We start from the raw sequence: 19588 nt of genomic DNA, 5'->3' as shown, positions 1-19588 counted from the left end.
GGATAACAAAGTAGATTTTCTCCTAATTTGTGTCACAAAAAATAAATAAATTTTAGTATGAAAATCGTGCATATTTTGTGTCTTGTGACGATCGGGTCCAATATTTAGTTCAGTGACCATGGAGCTAAAGAATGGTTCAGAAGCTGTGTTCACGTTCACTCTTCCATTGGAATCAAATAGACTCCAACTTGCTTCCTGTCTCCTAAAAAGGTGTCCACCTACGTCACGCAGAAACTAGGAGAAACGGGAAGTAAACCGGAGAATGCGCCTCTTGCTATTTTCCTCTTGGGTTTGATGAGGGTGTGTGTGTGTGTGTGTGTGTGTGTGTGTGTGTGTGTGTGTGTGTGTGTGTGTGTGTGTGTGATGTAATCTATTGGAGAATGAAAGTAGCAGAGAGTTTAAGAGACACAAGTAGAAGAGAATAAATTAATAAAATCATAATTAAATTACATGTATTATTATTATTATTAACGCTACAACAGTTAAATCCATACTTGATACTTATTTTTACAACAAATATCACTTACACTGCCTTTAATTAATGACTGATTTCTTCTGTTTTCATTTTCTTTTGTTCCTTTATATGTTTGCCATGTTTTACTATTTATACTCAAAGTGTAATAATGACATTAATGTAGAATCCCTCACATGCATCTCAAAAAGCCCTCTTTTTACCACAATAATACATATTTATGCATATTGTACCGACACCATTTTCTCCTTCACGAAACCCATAACGATTCCCATAACTTGTGTATCGGTTGATACTGAATATTGATATAATAACAGTTACAATATATGGTCATAGTGTGATCCAGGGACCCTCAGGGTTCCTCGAGGGGGTTCCAAATGGACCCTTACAGGTCTGTAACTCTGAGAGTGTACACATGGAACCAAATGGACCCTTACAGGTCTGTGACTCTGAGAGTGTACACATGGAACCAAATGGACCCTTACAGGTCTGTAACTCTAAGAGTGTACACATGGAACCAAATGGACCCTTACAGGTCTGTAACTCTGAGAGTGTACACATGGAACCAAATGGACCCTTACAGGTCTGTAACTCTAAGAGTGTACACATGGAACCAAATGGACCCTTACAGGTCTGTAACTCTGAGAGTGTACACATGGAACCAAATGGACAGGTCCATTTGGTTCCATGTGTACACTCTCAGAGTTATGGGGGTCCTTGAAATGTAAAAGTTTGACAACCACTGATCTATGAATACATACAAATAGCATTAATAATAGTTAAAGTTCAGATACAAGTTAGTAAAATAATAATAACTGTAAGTTACAGTAACTTGGGGGGGGGGGGCTATGAGCTTGTAGATCATATTGTGGATGAAGTGTGTTTTAGTATCAGGGTTGAAGGGAAAAGGAAATAATAATAGGTATAAACAAAGGACAGAGGAGAGGAGGGAAGGAATGAAGGAAACTATAAAGGAAAGGAACGTGTGTCTTTTAGCTGAAGATGTGGTGAACAGAGACACCTGGTGGACAAACACTGTAAATACACCAACACTACACAGTAAGGAGGAGAGGACACACACACACACACACACACACACCCACCCACACCCACACACACACACACACACACACACACACACACACACACACACAAAAGCTAAGGTCATATATGACAGCATTAATATCAAAGCCCACCAAACACAATACTGTAGGTTAATATTATGCCAAACAAAGGCTACATGTAACATGGGGCAAAGCCTTGTTGTCATCGTCCCCCCCCTCCCTCTTGGGTCAGTCTCTCAGGTCAGCAACAGCTCATTGAACAGGCAGCTTGTCTTGTCTCTATGGTGGATATGCATCAGACCAACACAATGTGATATTATTATTATTATTATCAACTGTCATTTTCATTAACATGAGCAAATGTGTTTTCAGAGAGGCACGGTTAGATAGAACAGAGAAACAGCCTGTCTGGATAAGCAATGGATTTGACTGAATCTATTCATTAGCCTAATATGCAACAACACAACAGACATGAACAGACCAGTTACAGACCAGAGCAGTTTCACTCCAAACACAGCAAATACACATTGAAGAGAAGAAGCCAGCAGTATAAACCTACTGATGCCTTAAAAGTGAAGATGTCACACAGACAAACACAACAAGGAAGCAAAACAAATAAGAAAGACAAGTGTTGTCTTACCTTAAGATGAAGTGAATGAAAACAGACATGATGATTAGTCCAACAGTGGATAATATTATTTTTACCAAAAGTAAACACACTACTGCTGCTAATTAACAATAATGCATTGCACCTGTGCTGACCTACTGAACCAGGGAATGTAGCCTACCATGTGTCAAGACAGGGGGAATACAAGTGCTGTGGAGAATATAATATAACCATTTGAATCGTACTATTTAATTAGTATTTAGTATCGTTGTGCCTTTTAGGCTTCCTGATAAAAAATTGCACGGGGCAGATATGACAAATAACTTAAATATACAAAGAAATTATTAACATATTTAATATGTATTTCAATCTTATACGTGTAAAAAAAATAGCAGAAATGGCAGGCACCGTTGGGCCGATCAGTGTGAAGCTGTGCACACACACTCCCTGGAAGCCAAAAGCAGAATCGTTCACATCCATTTTTGGCAAAACATTTTTTCATATTACTTCTACGGATTTTGTTCAAATATCACACAAATCGGTACACATTGGCCCTCATTTATCAATGGAGTGTAAAAAACGGCTTATTTTTTGCCTTGAATTTGCCCGTATGCCAACGTCCAACTGAGATCCTATACAGCCAATCCTAGCGTACATTTGTTCAGAGCTTTGATAAATGCCACGGCTGAAACTGACCGTCATTTAAATAACACGCCCTCTCTCTGTTCTCAAAACGACCCGATTTTACGACATGAACCAGAATACGCATCGTGAGCTTGTAGATCTGCTATTTTCAAATAGCCAATGCAGCCAGATCTGCAATCTTATCTGAATGACTGTTAAGGCAGTTTGTTTAAATGAGTTTATAAAATGTTATATTTTCACAGAGATTATTGTCTCCGCCAGGCCGAAAGGCATGGCGAGAGAGTATGTTTTACCCCCTGTCCGTCCGTCCGTCCGTCCGTCCGTGTGTCCGTCCGTCCGTCCGTCCGTCCATCTGTCTGCGAGCGGCTAATCTCCGGCACCGTTGGCCCGGCCGCTGCGAAACTGTGCACACATACTCCCTGGATGCCAATTCAGAACCTCTGGGCCACATTTTTCAGATTGGCCTGTTATAGCGCCACCAGGAGGCCTATTTGTGCAAAATATTTTTTTTAATATTACTCCTACAGATTTTATCTAAACATCACGCAAATCATTACACAGTATCTCTGTAGTCATGTGATCAACACGGATCTGTCTGATTTTCCATATTCCATCCTGATTGGCTAAGGTTGGCTTCCAAAGTTTGCAGGATTGGTCCATTTTGAACTAAATGCCTCAAATCCTGAACGCAGCTTGCGATTTCCGTGAAATTTCACACGCACATTCCCACTAGGCCGAGGAGGAAATGCCACTTGAAAATGTTCAAATCAGCCTCATGGTGGCGCTATAAAAGGCCAAATTGCGTTTTTAACTGTAACTGCACCGATCTGCGTGAAACTTTGCACGTATACTCCCTAGAGGCCAAGGAAAAACATCTGCCCTGCATTTTTCACATTAGCCTTTTATAGCGCCACCAGGAGGCCGACTTATGTAAAATACATATTTTGAGATTAAGCCTTCAGATTTTATCCAAATGTCACGCAAATCGGTACACATGATCTCTATAGTCATGTGATCAAGATGGATCTATTTGATTTTTCATATTCCATCCTGATTGGCTAACATTGACATCTAAAGTTTGCAGGAGTGGCCCGTTTTGAACAAAATGCCGCAAATCATGAACGCAGCGTCCGATTGCAGTGGAACTTTGAACGTACATTCGCACTACGTTGAAGAACAAACGCCACCCTTTTAACATTGCCCTATTATAGCGCCACCAGGAGGCCGATTTTTCTTTTTTATATTACTCCTACAAATGTTGTCCAAACATCATGCAAATCAGCACACATCTCTATAGTCAAGTGATCAAGATGTTTCCGAAATATTTTTTATATTCCATCCTGACTGGCAAATTCTGAACATTGCTGGCCCACAATAACCTACCTGACCTGGCGGAGACCTGTGCTCCGAGGAGCACTTTTTCTGGTTTATTAGTGTGTTAGATATACATTTAGGAGTGGATACATGTGTCCAGATGCCTGTCAGACGGTCAGACAATGCTGCTCCACAGGGCTACGATAGAACAAACAGGTTCTGCCAAAGTCTACACGGCCTCAGACCGTTACGTGAGATCTGAGCGGGCCGTACGCTGAAGTCAAAGTCACCATAGATTAATAAATGACGATTGTTGCGGTGATCTCACCGTACGCCCATTATTTGGTCTACACCACGTTGATAAATGAGGGCCAGTGTCTCTATTGTCATGTGATCAAGACGGATCTGTCAGATTTTTCATATTCCATCCTGATTGGCTAAGATTGGTGGACTGAAGACCTAGCTCTGAGGAGAACACTTTACTAGTTTTTCTAATGTTTTCATAACACTTTTAATCAGTTGCTCTAACATTTCATTCTCTTTACTATTAAGGATGTACATGAAGAGTGGCTCGAGCTCCGTAGCTTTACCCCACGATGTTGGCCCCGACATGGAGACCACTGTGGAGTTCATCAAGACCCCCCCTTACCACAAGGGGTGCTGTTGGCGTCTTCACCCACGATCTGAGGGACACCAGCAAGACGTACGCAGACAACAAAGTCGCTTTGATGTTTTCTGTGCCCTATGACTTCACCTTTTACAAAAACTGGTTCGCGGCGGGATTCTTCTCGACGGACAAAGAGTGCGATTACGAGCTTTTTCATGAGATGTACTACGACAACGACAACACGTTTGTCAGACGCAGAGCAGAGCAATACATCACACACAAAGAGCAGAAATACACGGTCAAGGCCTCCATGACAAACAGCTTCACACCCGTCATGGTGGTGGAGATTTATTATGACAGTTGAGATAACCCAGAGGTAACCCAGAGATAACCCAGAGGTAACCCAGAGGTAACCCAGAGGTAACCCAGAGGTAACCCAGAGATAACCCAGAGGTAACCCAGAGGTAACCCAGAGGTAACCCAGTCGGTGAAAGAAATGCTGAAGTGATTAAATGTTCTGGCTTAGACAGACAGCTGAGATTCTGTCAGATTACATTCAGGCAATTGTCACATTAAACAAATTCATTAACCCTTTCAGACCGGGAACGCATCTGTGTGTGATTTTTAGTTTTTTTTGGCTATTCAAAAAGCAGATCTGGCATTTTTGAAAAATAGTGATTTTTTTTTGCAAATCTTTGAATCTATATTTTTGAAAGCAAACATAGAGTTACAAATGCTTTAAAACATATATATTCAGATATTTGCACACATTTTCAGGATCTTTCAGAAAACGACAGATCTACAAGCTCATATCGCGGCACTCGGTGCCGCGATATGAGCTTGTAGATCTGCTATTTTTGAATAGCAATCTCAAGTGACACAGATGTGTTCCCGGATTGAATGGGTTGAGATGAAGGCTTCTTATATTCTCCTTTAAATGCCACTTTTACGCGATGCACAGTTCCTTCAATAGGAAAACCAAACTCTACTGACCTAAAATAATTCCTGTCCTCAAAATACAAAGTGAACATAGTTTAGCTCCTTGAACGTAGAAGTAGAATCCCCTAACCCCCCCCCCCCCCACCCCACCCCTCCTTTCTCTGTAAATTCCTTAAGCTTCCACTCGGCTTCATAATATGCTTTGCAGTATATTTTGTTCCGGGAGCAGTTTGGGTTGGCGCCCCAGTCTGTGTCTTCCGTGAGGAAGAAGCCCAACAAATCCACGGTGAGGCCTTTGGGAGGACCATTCAGGCAAGACGCAAGGGAGCCTGCAGTACCACCACGGGCCAAGACACCATCACACCAGAATGAAATGTTTGGAGCGGGGGAGTCTGGTGCAACGCTCAGGTCCTGGACCTGGTGAGACGAAGGAGGAGCCCGGCCAGGAGACAACCCACAGAGCCTAGTCCCTCCACGTGCCAGAGCCTCCCCGAGTCCCGGCAGAGTATTTCCGGAGAAGCGGACTGAGTGGCCCTGTCTTGCCCTATAGGACTGACTGTGGGTAGCTACTGGGACGTAAGTCGGGGCCTGATCAACCCTGGCTGGGTCACCTGGGTGAGGGTGTATGTTGCGAGACCCGAAACATCCTATGACCCCAGGCTACAACACTGATGATACGTCCCAGGTGCATCCATGTGATGTTTTTCGTTATGTTTTGTATTGTATTGTCTGTATTATATGTTTTACTGATTAATTGAGTACAATTGACCACAATTGAAACAACCCTCTGGGGCTTTTTTGTGTTATCCTTTTTAGAAAATAAAGTATTCAATCAATCAATCAAAGTGAAGTCCTCCTATTGTTCAGTAACTTGATCAACAACGGGACCACGAGGTCTGTCTCTAAGTTTATTAGTTTAGAGTCTGTAGCATCTTCCCACGTTGATGCCTGTAATCAACCTGTGTAAACCATAGCATTCCTGATTCATTGTGACCATGTCAAGAAGATGGTAAGTATCAATACTGCAATGTAGAAATACTCTGTTACAAAGTAAAAGTCCGGAATTCAAAATGTACTTGAGTAAAAGTATAAAAGTATTGGCATCAAGATGTACTTAAAGTACCAAAAGTAAAAGTACTCATTATGCAAAATGTCCCATTTCAAGTTTTCAAATGTATACAAATCTTTTGAAAATAGCAGATCTGCAAGCTCACAATGCGTCGCATCGCGACACATTGTGAGCTTGTAGATCTGCTATTTTTAAATGGCCGAAATATATAGGGCTGAAGTGGTTAATGTATGTTTTGTAATAATAGTAAAAATCTACAAAGCAACTAGTAACTAGTAACTAATACGTTTTCAAATAAATGTAGTGAAGTAAAAGTACAAAAATTTGATCTGAGATGTCGTGGAGTAGAAATATTAGTATTGGAAATTGGAAATACACTACCTAAAAATTTTACTTGAGTACATGTACTTAGTTACTATCCACCACTGATTCTTAGGTTATCAATGTCATGATTCTGATCTCCAGTATTGTAATGTTTCTGATCCTCTGATCCTTGGCTCAACTGAGGGAATGAACTCGTTCTCATGCTATTCATCAAAAATGTGGAATGCCCTACCAAAGGGAGTAAAGGAGTGTAAAACCCTACTCACTTTCAAAACTGCCCTAAAGATACACCTTCAGGAGGCTGACATTCGAAAATGGCCCCTGTCTAAGTCTTAGCCTACCCCCCCCCCTCCTTCATTTTCCTCTTTTGTATATATATATATGTTTTTTCTTTCTCTCTTCATACCAGTAACCTGAAAGCTGATTGTATGACATTCTGTATAGTAGTGTGTATATCTGTCTGCCTCATATGTCATCATGATTTGTGTGCATGGGGTTCTCATCTTAAACAAGCTTAGTGCTTAATGAGAGTTCCAGTTTAGACCTTGTATTGTGAATTTGTGCTTCCATGTACTGTTATGTACTGTCATGTACTATTCTCATGTCTTACTAAATAAACTACATCAATCAATCAATCAGTGTTGAATGTCATGCACAAAAAGAAAGAAAGAAATAAATGTTTTATTTTTATTCCAGTCAATCCACCAAAAAAAAAAAACAACCAACATGATAAGATTACCTGTGCATCTACTTTGAAAATAAAAGAATATTAATCACTCATTTGGAAATGTGTATTTCTAATTCAAAATAGCCGAGCTTGTAGATTGGCTGTGTGTGTGTGTGTGTGTGTGTGTGTGTGTGTGTGTGTGTGTGTGTGTGTGTGTGTGTGTGTGTGTGTGTGTGTTTGTGTGTGTTAGACTACATGAATACATATCAATAAATTAACCACTTCAACCCCATATGGGTGAGCGGAGTCCCTCAGGGCTGTATATTCATGGCTTTTCTTTTTTCTGTTATTGTGGGGAAAGCTTTTGCTGAAAATAGCAGATCGACAAGCTCACAACAGCACGCAGCGCGTCGCGTTGTGAGCTTGTGGATCGGCTATTTCCTTGTCGATCGGCTATTTTCAGCGAAAGCTTTCCCCACAATAAGGATGCTGATTGATTGATTGATTGAATTCTTTATTGGCAGTTTGCAGAAAATAGCACAGTAAAGTACAGTTCAATACAAGGTCTGCTAAGAGGATTTAAAACCCAAGAAAGCACTATGTCTTACATTACATTACATTACAGTCATTTAGCAGACGCTTTTATCCAAAGCGACTTACAATAAGTGTATTCAACATAGTAGGTAGGGAACGAAAACTACAAATCACCAGAAGTCTTTAGTGCATTTTCTGCAAAAACAAGCAACCAAGAGTATACCTAGCGCTAAGGTAAAAGTGCAATATATCAGCTACCTATTTCCTTAAACAGATGAGACAAAATAGCTAAATCAAATGAGCATGAGCTAAAACAAATAAGTGTATCGACTAAACAAGATCCAATAAACAATACAACAATAGAAAACAAGCGTTCGTACAACTAGTTAACAACAAGTAGGTCAGGCAGAGAGGAATGGTAGTGTTTCCTATGTCTTGTTTCCATTGGGCTCCTTTGGGTCCATTGGGTCCCTTTGCTGGGGTTTAGTGGTTAAAACCTAGAAGAGAATATGAAAAAAAAAGAAAAAAGAATGAAGTGTTGCTGTTATATTCCTGAAAGCAAAGCAAAGGAAAGAAGAAAAAGTCTTGTTAAAACATTTGATTTATTTTATTTTATTTCAACTCTCTTTACATGCATTGTCCTGTGAAGATATGACCATCCAGTAGATGGCGGTATTGTAACGACCATGGATGGACGCCAATAACCTCCATTAAAACAATAACACTGACAAAAAAAAACTAAAGATTTGTATTCTTCCCGCTGCTTTTAATTCAATGCAAGGAAGATAATAATGACTTAATTAATTACAGGAATCAATTAAATAAATTGAATAAATAAAATAGAATTGGAATGGAAGAGAAAAGGGAAAAAAAGAGGAAAAACTCAAAAGTCCTCTACGGAGACGGACGTGTTTACGTGTACGTCATGACGTCATGACGTAACGGCGTGAACACGGAAGTAGACGCACGGTGCTCTGGTGCTGAATAACAAGTAAACAAAACATAAAGAACAATCAATAATAAAGATGTTTTAATGAATGAACATTAAGGTAATTATTTCTTAAATATATACCATATGTAATGACTTACTGACTTAATTATAGTTTACATCATGACCTTATTAAACACAATAACTGTCATAAACCCTGATAAGCTGCTGTGTTTATGTGTTTTATTAAAAGTACAGTTTATATTGTTTTATAAAGGATCGTTTCACTGTTTTTTTATTTATTATATTTCTGGACACATCAGCATCAAACATGCAGACATATAGCCTTAGATCAAGACTATCGTAGATGTATTTGATCGATTTTGACTTTTTAAAAAAAATATCTACTAGTAACTAGTCTTAGCTCCCCATTTTCCGCTGCACTTTCACCAGTAAAGCCTCCAAATATGTACAAATACTAAATATAAGGTGCTTACCCGCTTTCCCCAAATGTTAACTAGGTGTCCGGAGTATGTGCGTAATGTATTAGTCCATATGTTTAATTAAAAAAGTGTTTTAATCCCGTCTGTGGCCGAACGACATTTCTCCCCTCGTTTACTTCCTGTTTACATTGAGTGTAATTCCGGCTTTCACCGGATGCGCCACGTCACAACCACCCATAGGGAACCGACAGAATCGGCCACAGACGTGATTAAAACACTTCTTTATTAAAACATATGGACTAAGACATTACACAAACATACCGAACACCTAGTTAACATTTGGGGCAAGCGGGTAAACACCTTACATTTAGTATTTGTACATGTTTGGAGAAAAACAGGCTTTACTGGTGAAAGTCCAGTGGACTTATATTTATTATATATATATAAAAAAAAAAATCCAAAGGGCTGAAATGTATATAGGGCTGAAGTTAACTTTTCTGCAACCATGTCATTGTTTTATGCATTTTTAATGCTACTTATATATGAAAATGTCTGTCTGGTATTTGAAGTGTTTTTTTTCTCCTCAGGTCATCACTCGTTGACCTCCCAGGCCGCGGTGATGGCGGAGGCGGGGGCTCATGTCAGTGGGGGCGTGTCCTTGGACGACACGCCGTCCGTCTTCGAGGTTCTGGCCCAGGAGAGTCTGATGGACGCCGTGAGACCCGCCCTGCAACACGCCCTCAAGGTGGGCGTTGTTGTTGTTATTGTTTATTTAATATGGAAGCGGGGCGTGGCCTGTAAGGCAAGCACTGATCGCTCTGAGTGAGGCGCTGCGTTATTCGGAGTGTGCTGACCTCAAGGCCGTCCATATAATATAACCGGAAAACTCGCCCCAAAACACGCTCGCCCCCATTTATTTTCGCGGACCAGCGGTTCTTATATTCCTGTATTTGTTTTACTGAGGATAAGGTTAGAAATAAGTTTAGGCTTAGCCATATTATTAGTTTTAATGAGGTTACGTTTAGGAATAAGGTTAGGTTTAGGCATAGTTTAATGAGGTTACGTTTAGGAATAAGGTTTGGTTTAGGCATAGTTTAATGAGGTTACGTTTAGGAATAAGGTTAGGTTTAGACATAGTTTAATGAGGTTACGTTTAGGAATAAGGTTAGGTTTAGACATAGTTTAATGAGGTTACGTTTAGGAATAAGGTTAGGTTTAGGCATAGTTTAATGAGGTTACGTTTAGGAATAAGGTTAGGTTTAGGCATAGTTTAATGAGGTTACGTTTAGGAATAAGGTTAGGTTTAGGCATAGTTTAATGAGGTTACGTTTAGGAATAAGGTTAGGTTTAGGCATAGTTTAATGAGGTTACGTTTAGGAATAAGGTTAGGTTTAGGCATAGTTTAATGAGGTTACCTATAGGAATACCAGGTGAATATCACCGGATTTCCCCGGGGGTGACTGTTTTGGGGCGAGAGTTTTGGTGTTCGTCTGTAGTGGGCAACAGCGCATGCGTCCGCAATAATGCTATCAGGATCAGATTATTAGATATTATTATCAGATATAAGAAGTATATTGCGTACCAAATATACTTACCAAAGAAGTTTTACTCTGGGAAGGTTTTCAGACTCCTCCATTCACCTCTTATCTCCGTATAGCCTCTTATCACATATAGCCTATTTACAAGCTTGTAGATCTGCTATTCGTAGCTTGTAGATCTGCTATTTTTGCTGTTCTTAAATTGGAATCCTGAAAAGTGTCATTTTTATTTAATTTCAAATGCATTTAGTTATACTTATGTTAACTTTATGAATTAAAATACAGATACATTGGACATACAAAAGACAATAAAAATGTAATACTAGTCATTAAGCTACTAATATAGACTGAAGTAATTAAAGCTGGTCATGTTTACATGTTTGGAATCATAACAGCTGAAATCAATAATATATTAGTATTCCAATATTAACCTGTGGGCCGCATTAAGTGAAGGTGGGGGCCGCATGTGGTACCCTGGCCGCCAGTTGCCCATGTATGGCCTAATGTATCCAATGGTGAAGGGGGGGATTTTCCTTTAGCCTAGTGGATAAGATGTTGGCTTTCCCCGTGGGAGAGTCTGGTTCGATTCCTGGCCGTTACATCTACAGTATCTAATCTGTCTGTCTGTCTGTCTGTCTGTCTGTCTGTCTGTCTGTCTGTCTGTCTGTCTGTCTGTCTGTCTGCCTGTATTGTGGCCTTTCTAACAAATAAATAAAGCCACTGTTGGTCGGGGTGGTGTTGCAGTCTATTGTTATACTCGCTTCTCCTCTTGTTTACAAACAGTCAATCATCACGGAGATCCGAAAGTTGCATCAAACAAAATATTTATTAGCTGACGGTCACTCCGTTGCATAAACATAAACTTTGATTACTATAAAACAAAAAAGAGCCTGCGCGGTCAACAAACTGTGACGCTTCCCCGTCTCACATTACTTCTCTGTCAGGGTGTCACCCATTCCTTATCACCCAGGTGGCCTGCACCCACAAATCATTTCATTCCCAGGGGGAGTAGCCCTCAATTCAAACCATTCCAAATTCATAGAAATAATAACCAAACATATGCAATTCATGTAGCAGGTAATAAATAAGAATATCAGAATAATAACTCTGAATAATAATCAGAATAAACACATTTCACATAAATTAGAAAATGGCTCTAACAGCCTGTCTGTCTGTCTGTCTGTCTGTCTGTCTGTCTGTCTGTCTGTCTGTCTGTCTGTCTGTCTGTCTGTCTGTCTGTCTGTCTGTCTGTCTGTCTTGTCTGTCTATAATCTTGTTCCTTGCTCCTCTGTCTCTTCCAGGTTCTAGTAGAGTGGAACCCGGGTCGTCTGGGCTTCCTGTGGAGAACGTTTGACGAGCTCTTCCTGTGCGCTGACCTGCTGGTGCAGAACCACTTCCTGTCCCGCACGGCCGCTTCCTTCTCGGAGAACTTCTACGCTCTGAAGAGAGTCTCCACTTCCTGCTCCTCCTCCTCCTCCTCCTCCAATCACAGCCCATTTCCTGGTTCTCCGCTGAGGCTGAACAGGAAGTGCCGCTGGCGCTCTGTGTTGCTGCTGTGTCTGGTTCCCTTCCTGAAGATCAAACTGGAGCACATTCTGACCCGCATCAAGTAGGCCTGTCACCATTACAATTCTTTTGTTACATTTTTATCCCACGATTTTTATAACCCCATTTCTTTCACCCAGTGCCAATTGTCTAAGTAATCCTGGGCACTACACTCCCTCTGCCAACCTAGGGTGAGCTCAGAGCCGAGCTCATGCCTCCTTCAATGCATGAGAGCTAACAAGCCTCTTCTTATCACCTGACAGGGGGGAGTTTCCCCGGTAGGACGTAGCGCGTGGAAGGAACACGTTATTCAAACCAGTTCCTTTCCCCTCCATCAGGCGCCCCGGCTGACCAGGGGGAGGCGGTATAGAGACCAGGGTTACTACATGTTTTTGTGAGGGTCCTCACCATTACAAATTTAAGTTGACGATTAATTGTCACTCAAATAATTGCGATTAAGGATTTAATTGTGTTTGACATTGAACATTGGAATATAATATGTTCATAACTAAATTCATGTGACGGGACGAGCGCGTGGGCCGCAGGTCTGTTTGTAAATACTTTAGCCTGAACACGTCACCGGGTATGGACTAGTCTGTGTCATTTTTTAGATTTCCTTGGGCTATTCAAAATAGCAGATCTACAAGCTCATAGCGCTGTGGAACAAAATACTTTCAGATGGGGGTCCACGGCCAAATACATATCATTTTGGGAGGTCCTTGACATGAAAAAGTTTGAGCACCTCTGATATAACAGCAACATACGTTTTCATACGATTTGAGTTACAAATGTTCGCTTTAAAAGATGTATTCAAAGAAATAACTTTATTTTAGTTATTTGCAGACATCCTGATAAGCTGCTATATGTTTTGTTAGTTTTATGAAAAGTAAGACTAGGCTGTATATTGTTGTTTTATAAAGAATTGTTTCGCTGGGTTTTCGTTTATTACATTTCTGGACATCAGCTGCAAAACTGTAGACCCAGACGTCATCAAAAAAAGATGATTTGAAAATAAATACATGTTTCTGATCCTCAGTGTTGAATGTCATGCACAAAAAGAAAGAAAGAAAGAAATGTTTTATCTTTATTCCAGTCAATCCACCAAAAAAACAACCCAACATGATAAGATTACCTGTGCATCTTCTTTGAAAATAAAAGCATTTCTTTTGGAAATGTGTATTTCTAATTGAAAATAGCCGAGCTTGTAGATTGGCTATTTAAAAGAAAACAGAAAAGATCTTTACATTTTATGAAAAATTTGTAATATTTTTAATACCAAATACATTAGGTATAACACATTAGGTAATTTAGGGGGTCCTTGACATGAAAATGTTTGAGAACCACTGATTATAGCAACAAACGTTAGGATTTAGAAGATATTTGTAGAATCGGAACGTCAGGCCTTTTTTAACAAGTTAAAAATGTTCGCTTAAAAAATATTTATATATTTAATGATTTGTCAAATCAGATCTACAAGCTCATAGCGCTATGAGCTTGTAGATCTGCTATTTTTGAATAGCCAATGTATGAAAAATATCTAAAAGTTGTTATTGTGATTGAATTGTTCTTGTTATTGTTCGCTGTCAGAGAGGAGGAGGAGTTCTCCATCCACGTGCACAGCTCGAGGGTCCAGCGGACGGTGAGGCGTCTGCTGGGGATTCAAACCTACCTGAGCAGCGTGTGGGGCGGCTGGCGCTTCGCCCACATGATGCTGTACGTGCTGGGACGCACCGCCACACACTGCCCCCTGCTGTGGATGTCTGGAACTACACTGCAGCACCTCACCCTGAGAGACCTGCAGCAGCTGGAGGCCAGAGTACACACAGACACACACACACTGAGGTACACACACACACACACACACACACACACACACACACACACTGAGGTACACACACACACACACACACACACACACACACACACACACACACACACACACACACACACACACACACACACACACACACACACACACACACACACACCCACACACACACACACACTGAGGTACACACACACACACACACACACACACACACACACACACACACACACACACACACACACACACACACACACACACACACACACACACACACACACACACACACACACACACACACACACACACACTGAGGTACACACACACACACACACACACACACACACTGAGGTACACACACACACACACACACACACACACACTGAGGTACACACACACACACACACGCACGCACGCACGCACGCACGCACGCACGCACGCACACAGACACACAGACACACACACACTGAGGTACACACACACACACACACACACACACAGACACACACACACACACACACACATTTGCACAAATTTCACGATAAAAAAAAAAGTAGCAGATGTACAAGCTCATACTGCACGTCACTATAAGCTTGTATATCTGCTATTTTTGAATACCCAAAGTATAGAATGACACAGATGTTTTAATGGGTAAAGATACAGTTAAGACCAGCGACACAATAGCCAGGAGTCAAAAACTGAATAAACAACATAAAAAACACTTATCAGAGATGAATCAGTATCCTGCACTGGTATGCACACCTTGAGAGCTTGTAGATCTGCTATTTTCACTACTTTTTTATGTACAACGAAGTGGTGGTTAATCAGACTGAGCAATTTAGACGATTATTTGAAAAAAATCAATTAGGTTTGTGTTGTGTTGATTTGTTGATATAATAACAAAACATTATTTCCTAAAATAATGTCTTAACCCTTTAAGACCGGGAACGCATCTGTGTGTCATTTTTAGATTTCTTTGGCTATTCAAAAATAGAGTAACAGAAGTCCTGACGTCACTGGTTCATCCTCTGGGTCGTAGAAGTCATGTCTCTATGGAGAATAACATTGTGTCATCAATCATAGAATCGTCTCATATAAGAATTGTGGTCCAAAAATAAACAAAGTGTCTCTGCCATATTGTCAGGGAGGAGGTTCTGTATGGTTTATGATAGTCAGTCACTTATATTTCATACAGTCTGTTTCTGGTGAAAATGTAACTAATTCGTTGGAAGTAACATTATCGTTTTCTCACCGTCAGTTGATGCTTCATATCCATAAGAGTCAAACCACCGGGATCATGTGTTTATTTCTGGAACACAGTTCTTATTTGACGCGATATTAAACACGTCTATGGGAATATAGAACGGGGGTGAAAAAACGCGACACAGGTAGGATGTGTAAATTACGTCAGACTTCCGTGCTCTATAGCAAACAAAAATAAGAAAACATTTTTTTAAAGCAAACATTTGTAACTCAAATCTTTGCTTCAGGGGGATTTTACAAATGTCTTCTAAATCCTAACAGTTTCTTTTTAAACTTATGTTGTTCTTAAACTTCTCTTTTTTCATGTCAAGGACCCCCCAACATGATATGTATTTGTCCACGGATCCCCCCGCCCCCCCCATCTAAAAAGATTTCGTCCCAGAGACCCCCAGAAGCAATGATTTTAGTTAAAAAATCTCTCTATATATATATATATTCAAAGATTTGCACAAAGCTTCACGATTTTCTTTCAAGAATAGCAGATCTACAAGCTCATAGTGCGGCATCTGTGTCACAAAAATGACACTGATGCGTTCTCGTATTGAATGGGTGAGGCCAACAAATATGTGCCTACGTTTGGAGGAAGTCACTATTACTCCAGAAATCATTAGTAAAGGTCAGGTTTATAAATATCTAAATAAAAACATAAATTGATCATTGAATCCCCTGATGTCACATAATTGATAGACAGTATAATTTGTATGTCAATATATATTGGTATTGGGTGAAATAAAGAAATATTGGGTTATTGGATATATGAAAATGACTCTCTCTCTCTCTCTCTCTCTCTCTCTCTCTCTCTCTCTCTCTCTCTCTCTCTCTCTCTCTCTCTCTCTCTCTCTCTCTCTTCTCTCTCTCCTCTCTCTCTCTCTCTCTCTCTCTCTCTCTCTCTCTCTCTCTCTCTCTCTCTCTCATCTCTCTCTCTCTCTCTCTCTCTCTCTCTCTCTCCCCCCCCACACACAGTGTGTTCCAGAGGCTCTTCAGTCATCTCTCCATCTTCTTGTCCTCCTCCGTGTCTCTGGGACTGTTCCTCCTTCAGTTCCTGGACTGGTGGTTCTCCTCCTCGGACACCAGGAGCTCCGTGAGCGCCCTGACCTCCCTGGCCACGCCCCCTCCTCCCCCCCTGCACCTCCTCCACCCCTCCTCCGCGGCGGGTCACGTGACCCTGTGTCCTCTGTGCGGGCGCGTGAGGACCAACCCCACCGTGGTCTCTACGTCCGGCTTCGTCTTCTGCTACGGCTGTGTGTTCCTCTACGTCAAGAGCCACCAGCGCTGTCCAATCACAGCCTACCCCACCCAGCTGCACCACCTCGTTAAGATCTACGAACCCGACACCTGAGCACCACCTCGTTAAGATCTACGAACCCGACACCTGAGCACCGCCTCGTTAAGACACCTGACCACCGCCTCGTTAAGACACCTGACCACCGCCTCGTTAAGACACCTGACCACCGCCTCGTTAAGACACCTGACCACCGCCTCGTTAAGACACCTGAGCACCGCCTCGTTAAGACACCTGAGCACCGCCTCGTTAAGACACCTGAGCACCGCCTCGTTAAGACACCTGACCTCCGCCTCGTTAAGACACCTGACCACCACCTCGTTAAGACACCTGACCTCCGCCTCGTTAAGACACCTGACCACCGCCTCGTTAAGACACCTGAGCACCGCCTCGTTAAGACACCTGAGCACCACCTCGTTAAGACACCTGAGCACCGCCTCGTTAAGACACCTGAGCACCACCTCGTTAAGACACCTGACCACCACCCTCGTTAAGACACCTGACCTCCGCCTCGTTAAGACACCTGACCACCGCCTCGTTAAGACACCTGAGCACCGCCTCGTTAAGACACCTGACCACCACCTCGTTAAGACACCTTGTTAACACATCGACCGCCAGAGGTTAATCTCATAATGTACTCACCAGTGCCAAGGTGTTTTTGTTGTTTTTTTGTTTTTTTCATGTCGCCATAGATCTTGTTAAAATCCTTAAGATTGAGCCGTACAAAGTCTGTTTACATCCGCGACATCTCAACGTATCTCCCAGTGAAAATCACGTGTCAAACGGGGCATCCATGTTGTAGTTAGAGCGGATTACGTTAAACAGTGAAATGCGAGGAGAAAAAACTACAGGAAGAGAATTGAGTTTCAGTTTCGTCTGTAGAATGGGAGCGGACGTGATCGTCAAAACCGGATCCCAAATAATTCCGTTTCCGGTCATCAAACCGGAAACGGAAGTGGATAAAAAAAATTCCGAAAGTGCACCCGGACCGCGCATGCGCGAAAAGACCGCAGCCCGTAGGGCTACGGTCTCGGCGCTTAACAGTTGGATTTAACGGACCGTAGGACTACGTTCTTGGCGGTTAATGTGTTAAAGGATAGTTCACCCATAAAATGACTTATCTTCTCTCTCTTGAGAGAGAGACTCTTTGAGTCGACTCTGCCGGTCATCTAATTATTGGCTTGCCACGGATATTATATTTATCATTTCATAAATCATGACATCTTTAAAAATGTGGAAGAAAAGCATTTTCGGTGTTTGACTGACTGAGTGGGAAAAAAATAATCCAAAAAGTAATAATTTCACACACACACACACACACACACACACACACACACACACACACACACACACACACACACACACACACACACACACACACACACACACACCCCCTCCATGGTTTCAGTCTTACATCCTCCATAAGTTCCTTTTTCTTACAAAAACTAATTTCACCCACTTTTTTACTTGATTGAATACTTTATTAGCAGAAAAAAAGCACAGTAAAGTAATAATAATAATAATAATAATAATGGATTTTATTTATAACGCACTTTACATTTATGAGAAATCTCAAAGTGCTAAAGTACAGTTCAATACAAGGTCTGCTGAGAGGATTGAAAACCCAAGAAAGCCTATGGCTTGTTTCCATTGGGGTCCTTTGTACTCAATTCATAGAAACATTACATGACAGACGGATGTACACTAACTACTATGCAAAACATCATATAAACACTTTAAACCAGTGATGTGACAATAAAAACGTCTGATTCTGAGGTTCTAAGGTACTTGGGGGAAACATCTTAGACATGTTCTAAATGTCTAAAGATGGAAATAGGTTCCCTTTGCACAAGGCCTCCAAACGTGTCAACTTGTTTAACACATCGAGTGCCAGAGGTTTATTAAAATATTATACGTTCAGTGCCTGCTATTCTTCCATCCACTTACGTTGATACGTTTCGTGCTGTAGAAGCCCCGACGCGGAAGTGCATGTAAACAAAGCGTGCGTGCGAGACGGCGGAGGGTCCCGACTAACGCCTGGAACAATAATATTTCTAACGCGATCCTCCATTGCAGAGTGATCGCTGATCGAAAACGTCTCGTTTCCACCACGTTAAAAATAAATGGAGATATTAAGCTTTTAGTCGAGGAGTTAACATTGGAGAGGCCGACCGGAAGGATTTTTGACATGGATCCACATCCGGCCTCTCCTTCTCAGAAACTCTTTGGATGATCCCAAAGTTTCGTTACAGCGCCCCCACGTGGGCCCCACGTATAAAAAAAAATTTGGGTCAAAAAAGGTCCGGACCGTTTTCGGCCCACAATGTGTTAACACTTGGAGTGCCAGAGGTTTTTTAAACAGGGTACATCCAGTGCCAGCGCTTCTTACCGTTTACGCCGATGTGTTTAGAGCTGTAGACACGCCTCCACGAGGACACGGAGGTAAACAAAGGGTGTCTGGGCGATGGCCGAGGGTCCCGTCTAACCACTGGAACCATAATATTTATAACGTGATCCTCCAT

General features: G+C 41.5%; 2 protein-coding genes across 2 annotated transcripts in view; one reads left to right on the top strand and one right to left on the bottom strand.

Moving 5' to 3' along the window:
- The window catches only part of LOC308081377 (NLR family CARD domain-containing protein 3-like), a 182029-nt gene that overhangs the window by 87098 nt on the left and 75343 nt on the right, over positions 1–19588 (bottom strand). The window lies entirely within an intron of this gene.
- LOC308081380 (peroxisome assembly protein 12-like) lies at positions 9187–17316 on the top strand. Its single transcript, XM_080457756.1, has 5 exons — positions 9187–9291; positions 10201–10358; positions 12453–12760; positions 14284–14538; positions 16748–17316. Exons 2-5 carry the CDS (start codon positions 10233–10235, stop codon positions 17121–17123), a joined length of 1065 nt encoding a protein of 354 aa, XP_080313882.1. The 5' UTR covers positions 9187–9291; positions 10201–10232; the 3' UTR covers positions 17124–17316.

The sequence above is a fragment of the Gymnoscopelus braueri genome (genome assembly GCF_963280865.1).
Source record: "Gymnoscopelus braueri genome assembly, contig: SCAFFOLD_42, whole genome shotgun sequence".
In the NCBI taxonomy this organism is placed as follows: Eukaryota; Metazoa; Chordata; class Actinopteri; order Myctophiformes; family Myctophidae; genus Gymnoscopelus; species Gymnoscopelus braueri.
This window is presented reverse-complemented; position numbering and strand designations above follow the sequence as displayed.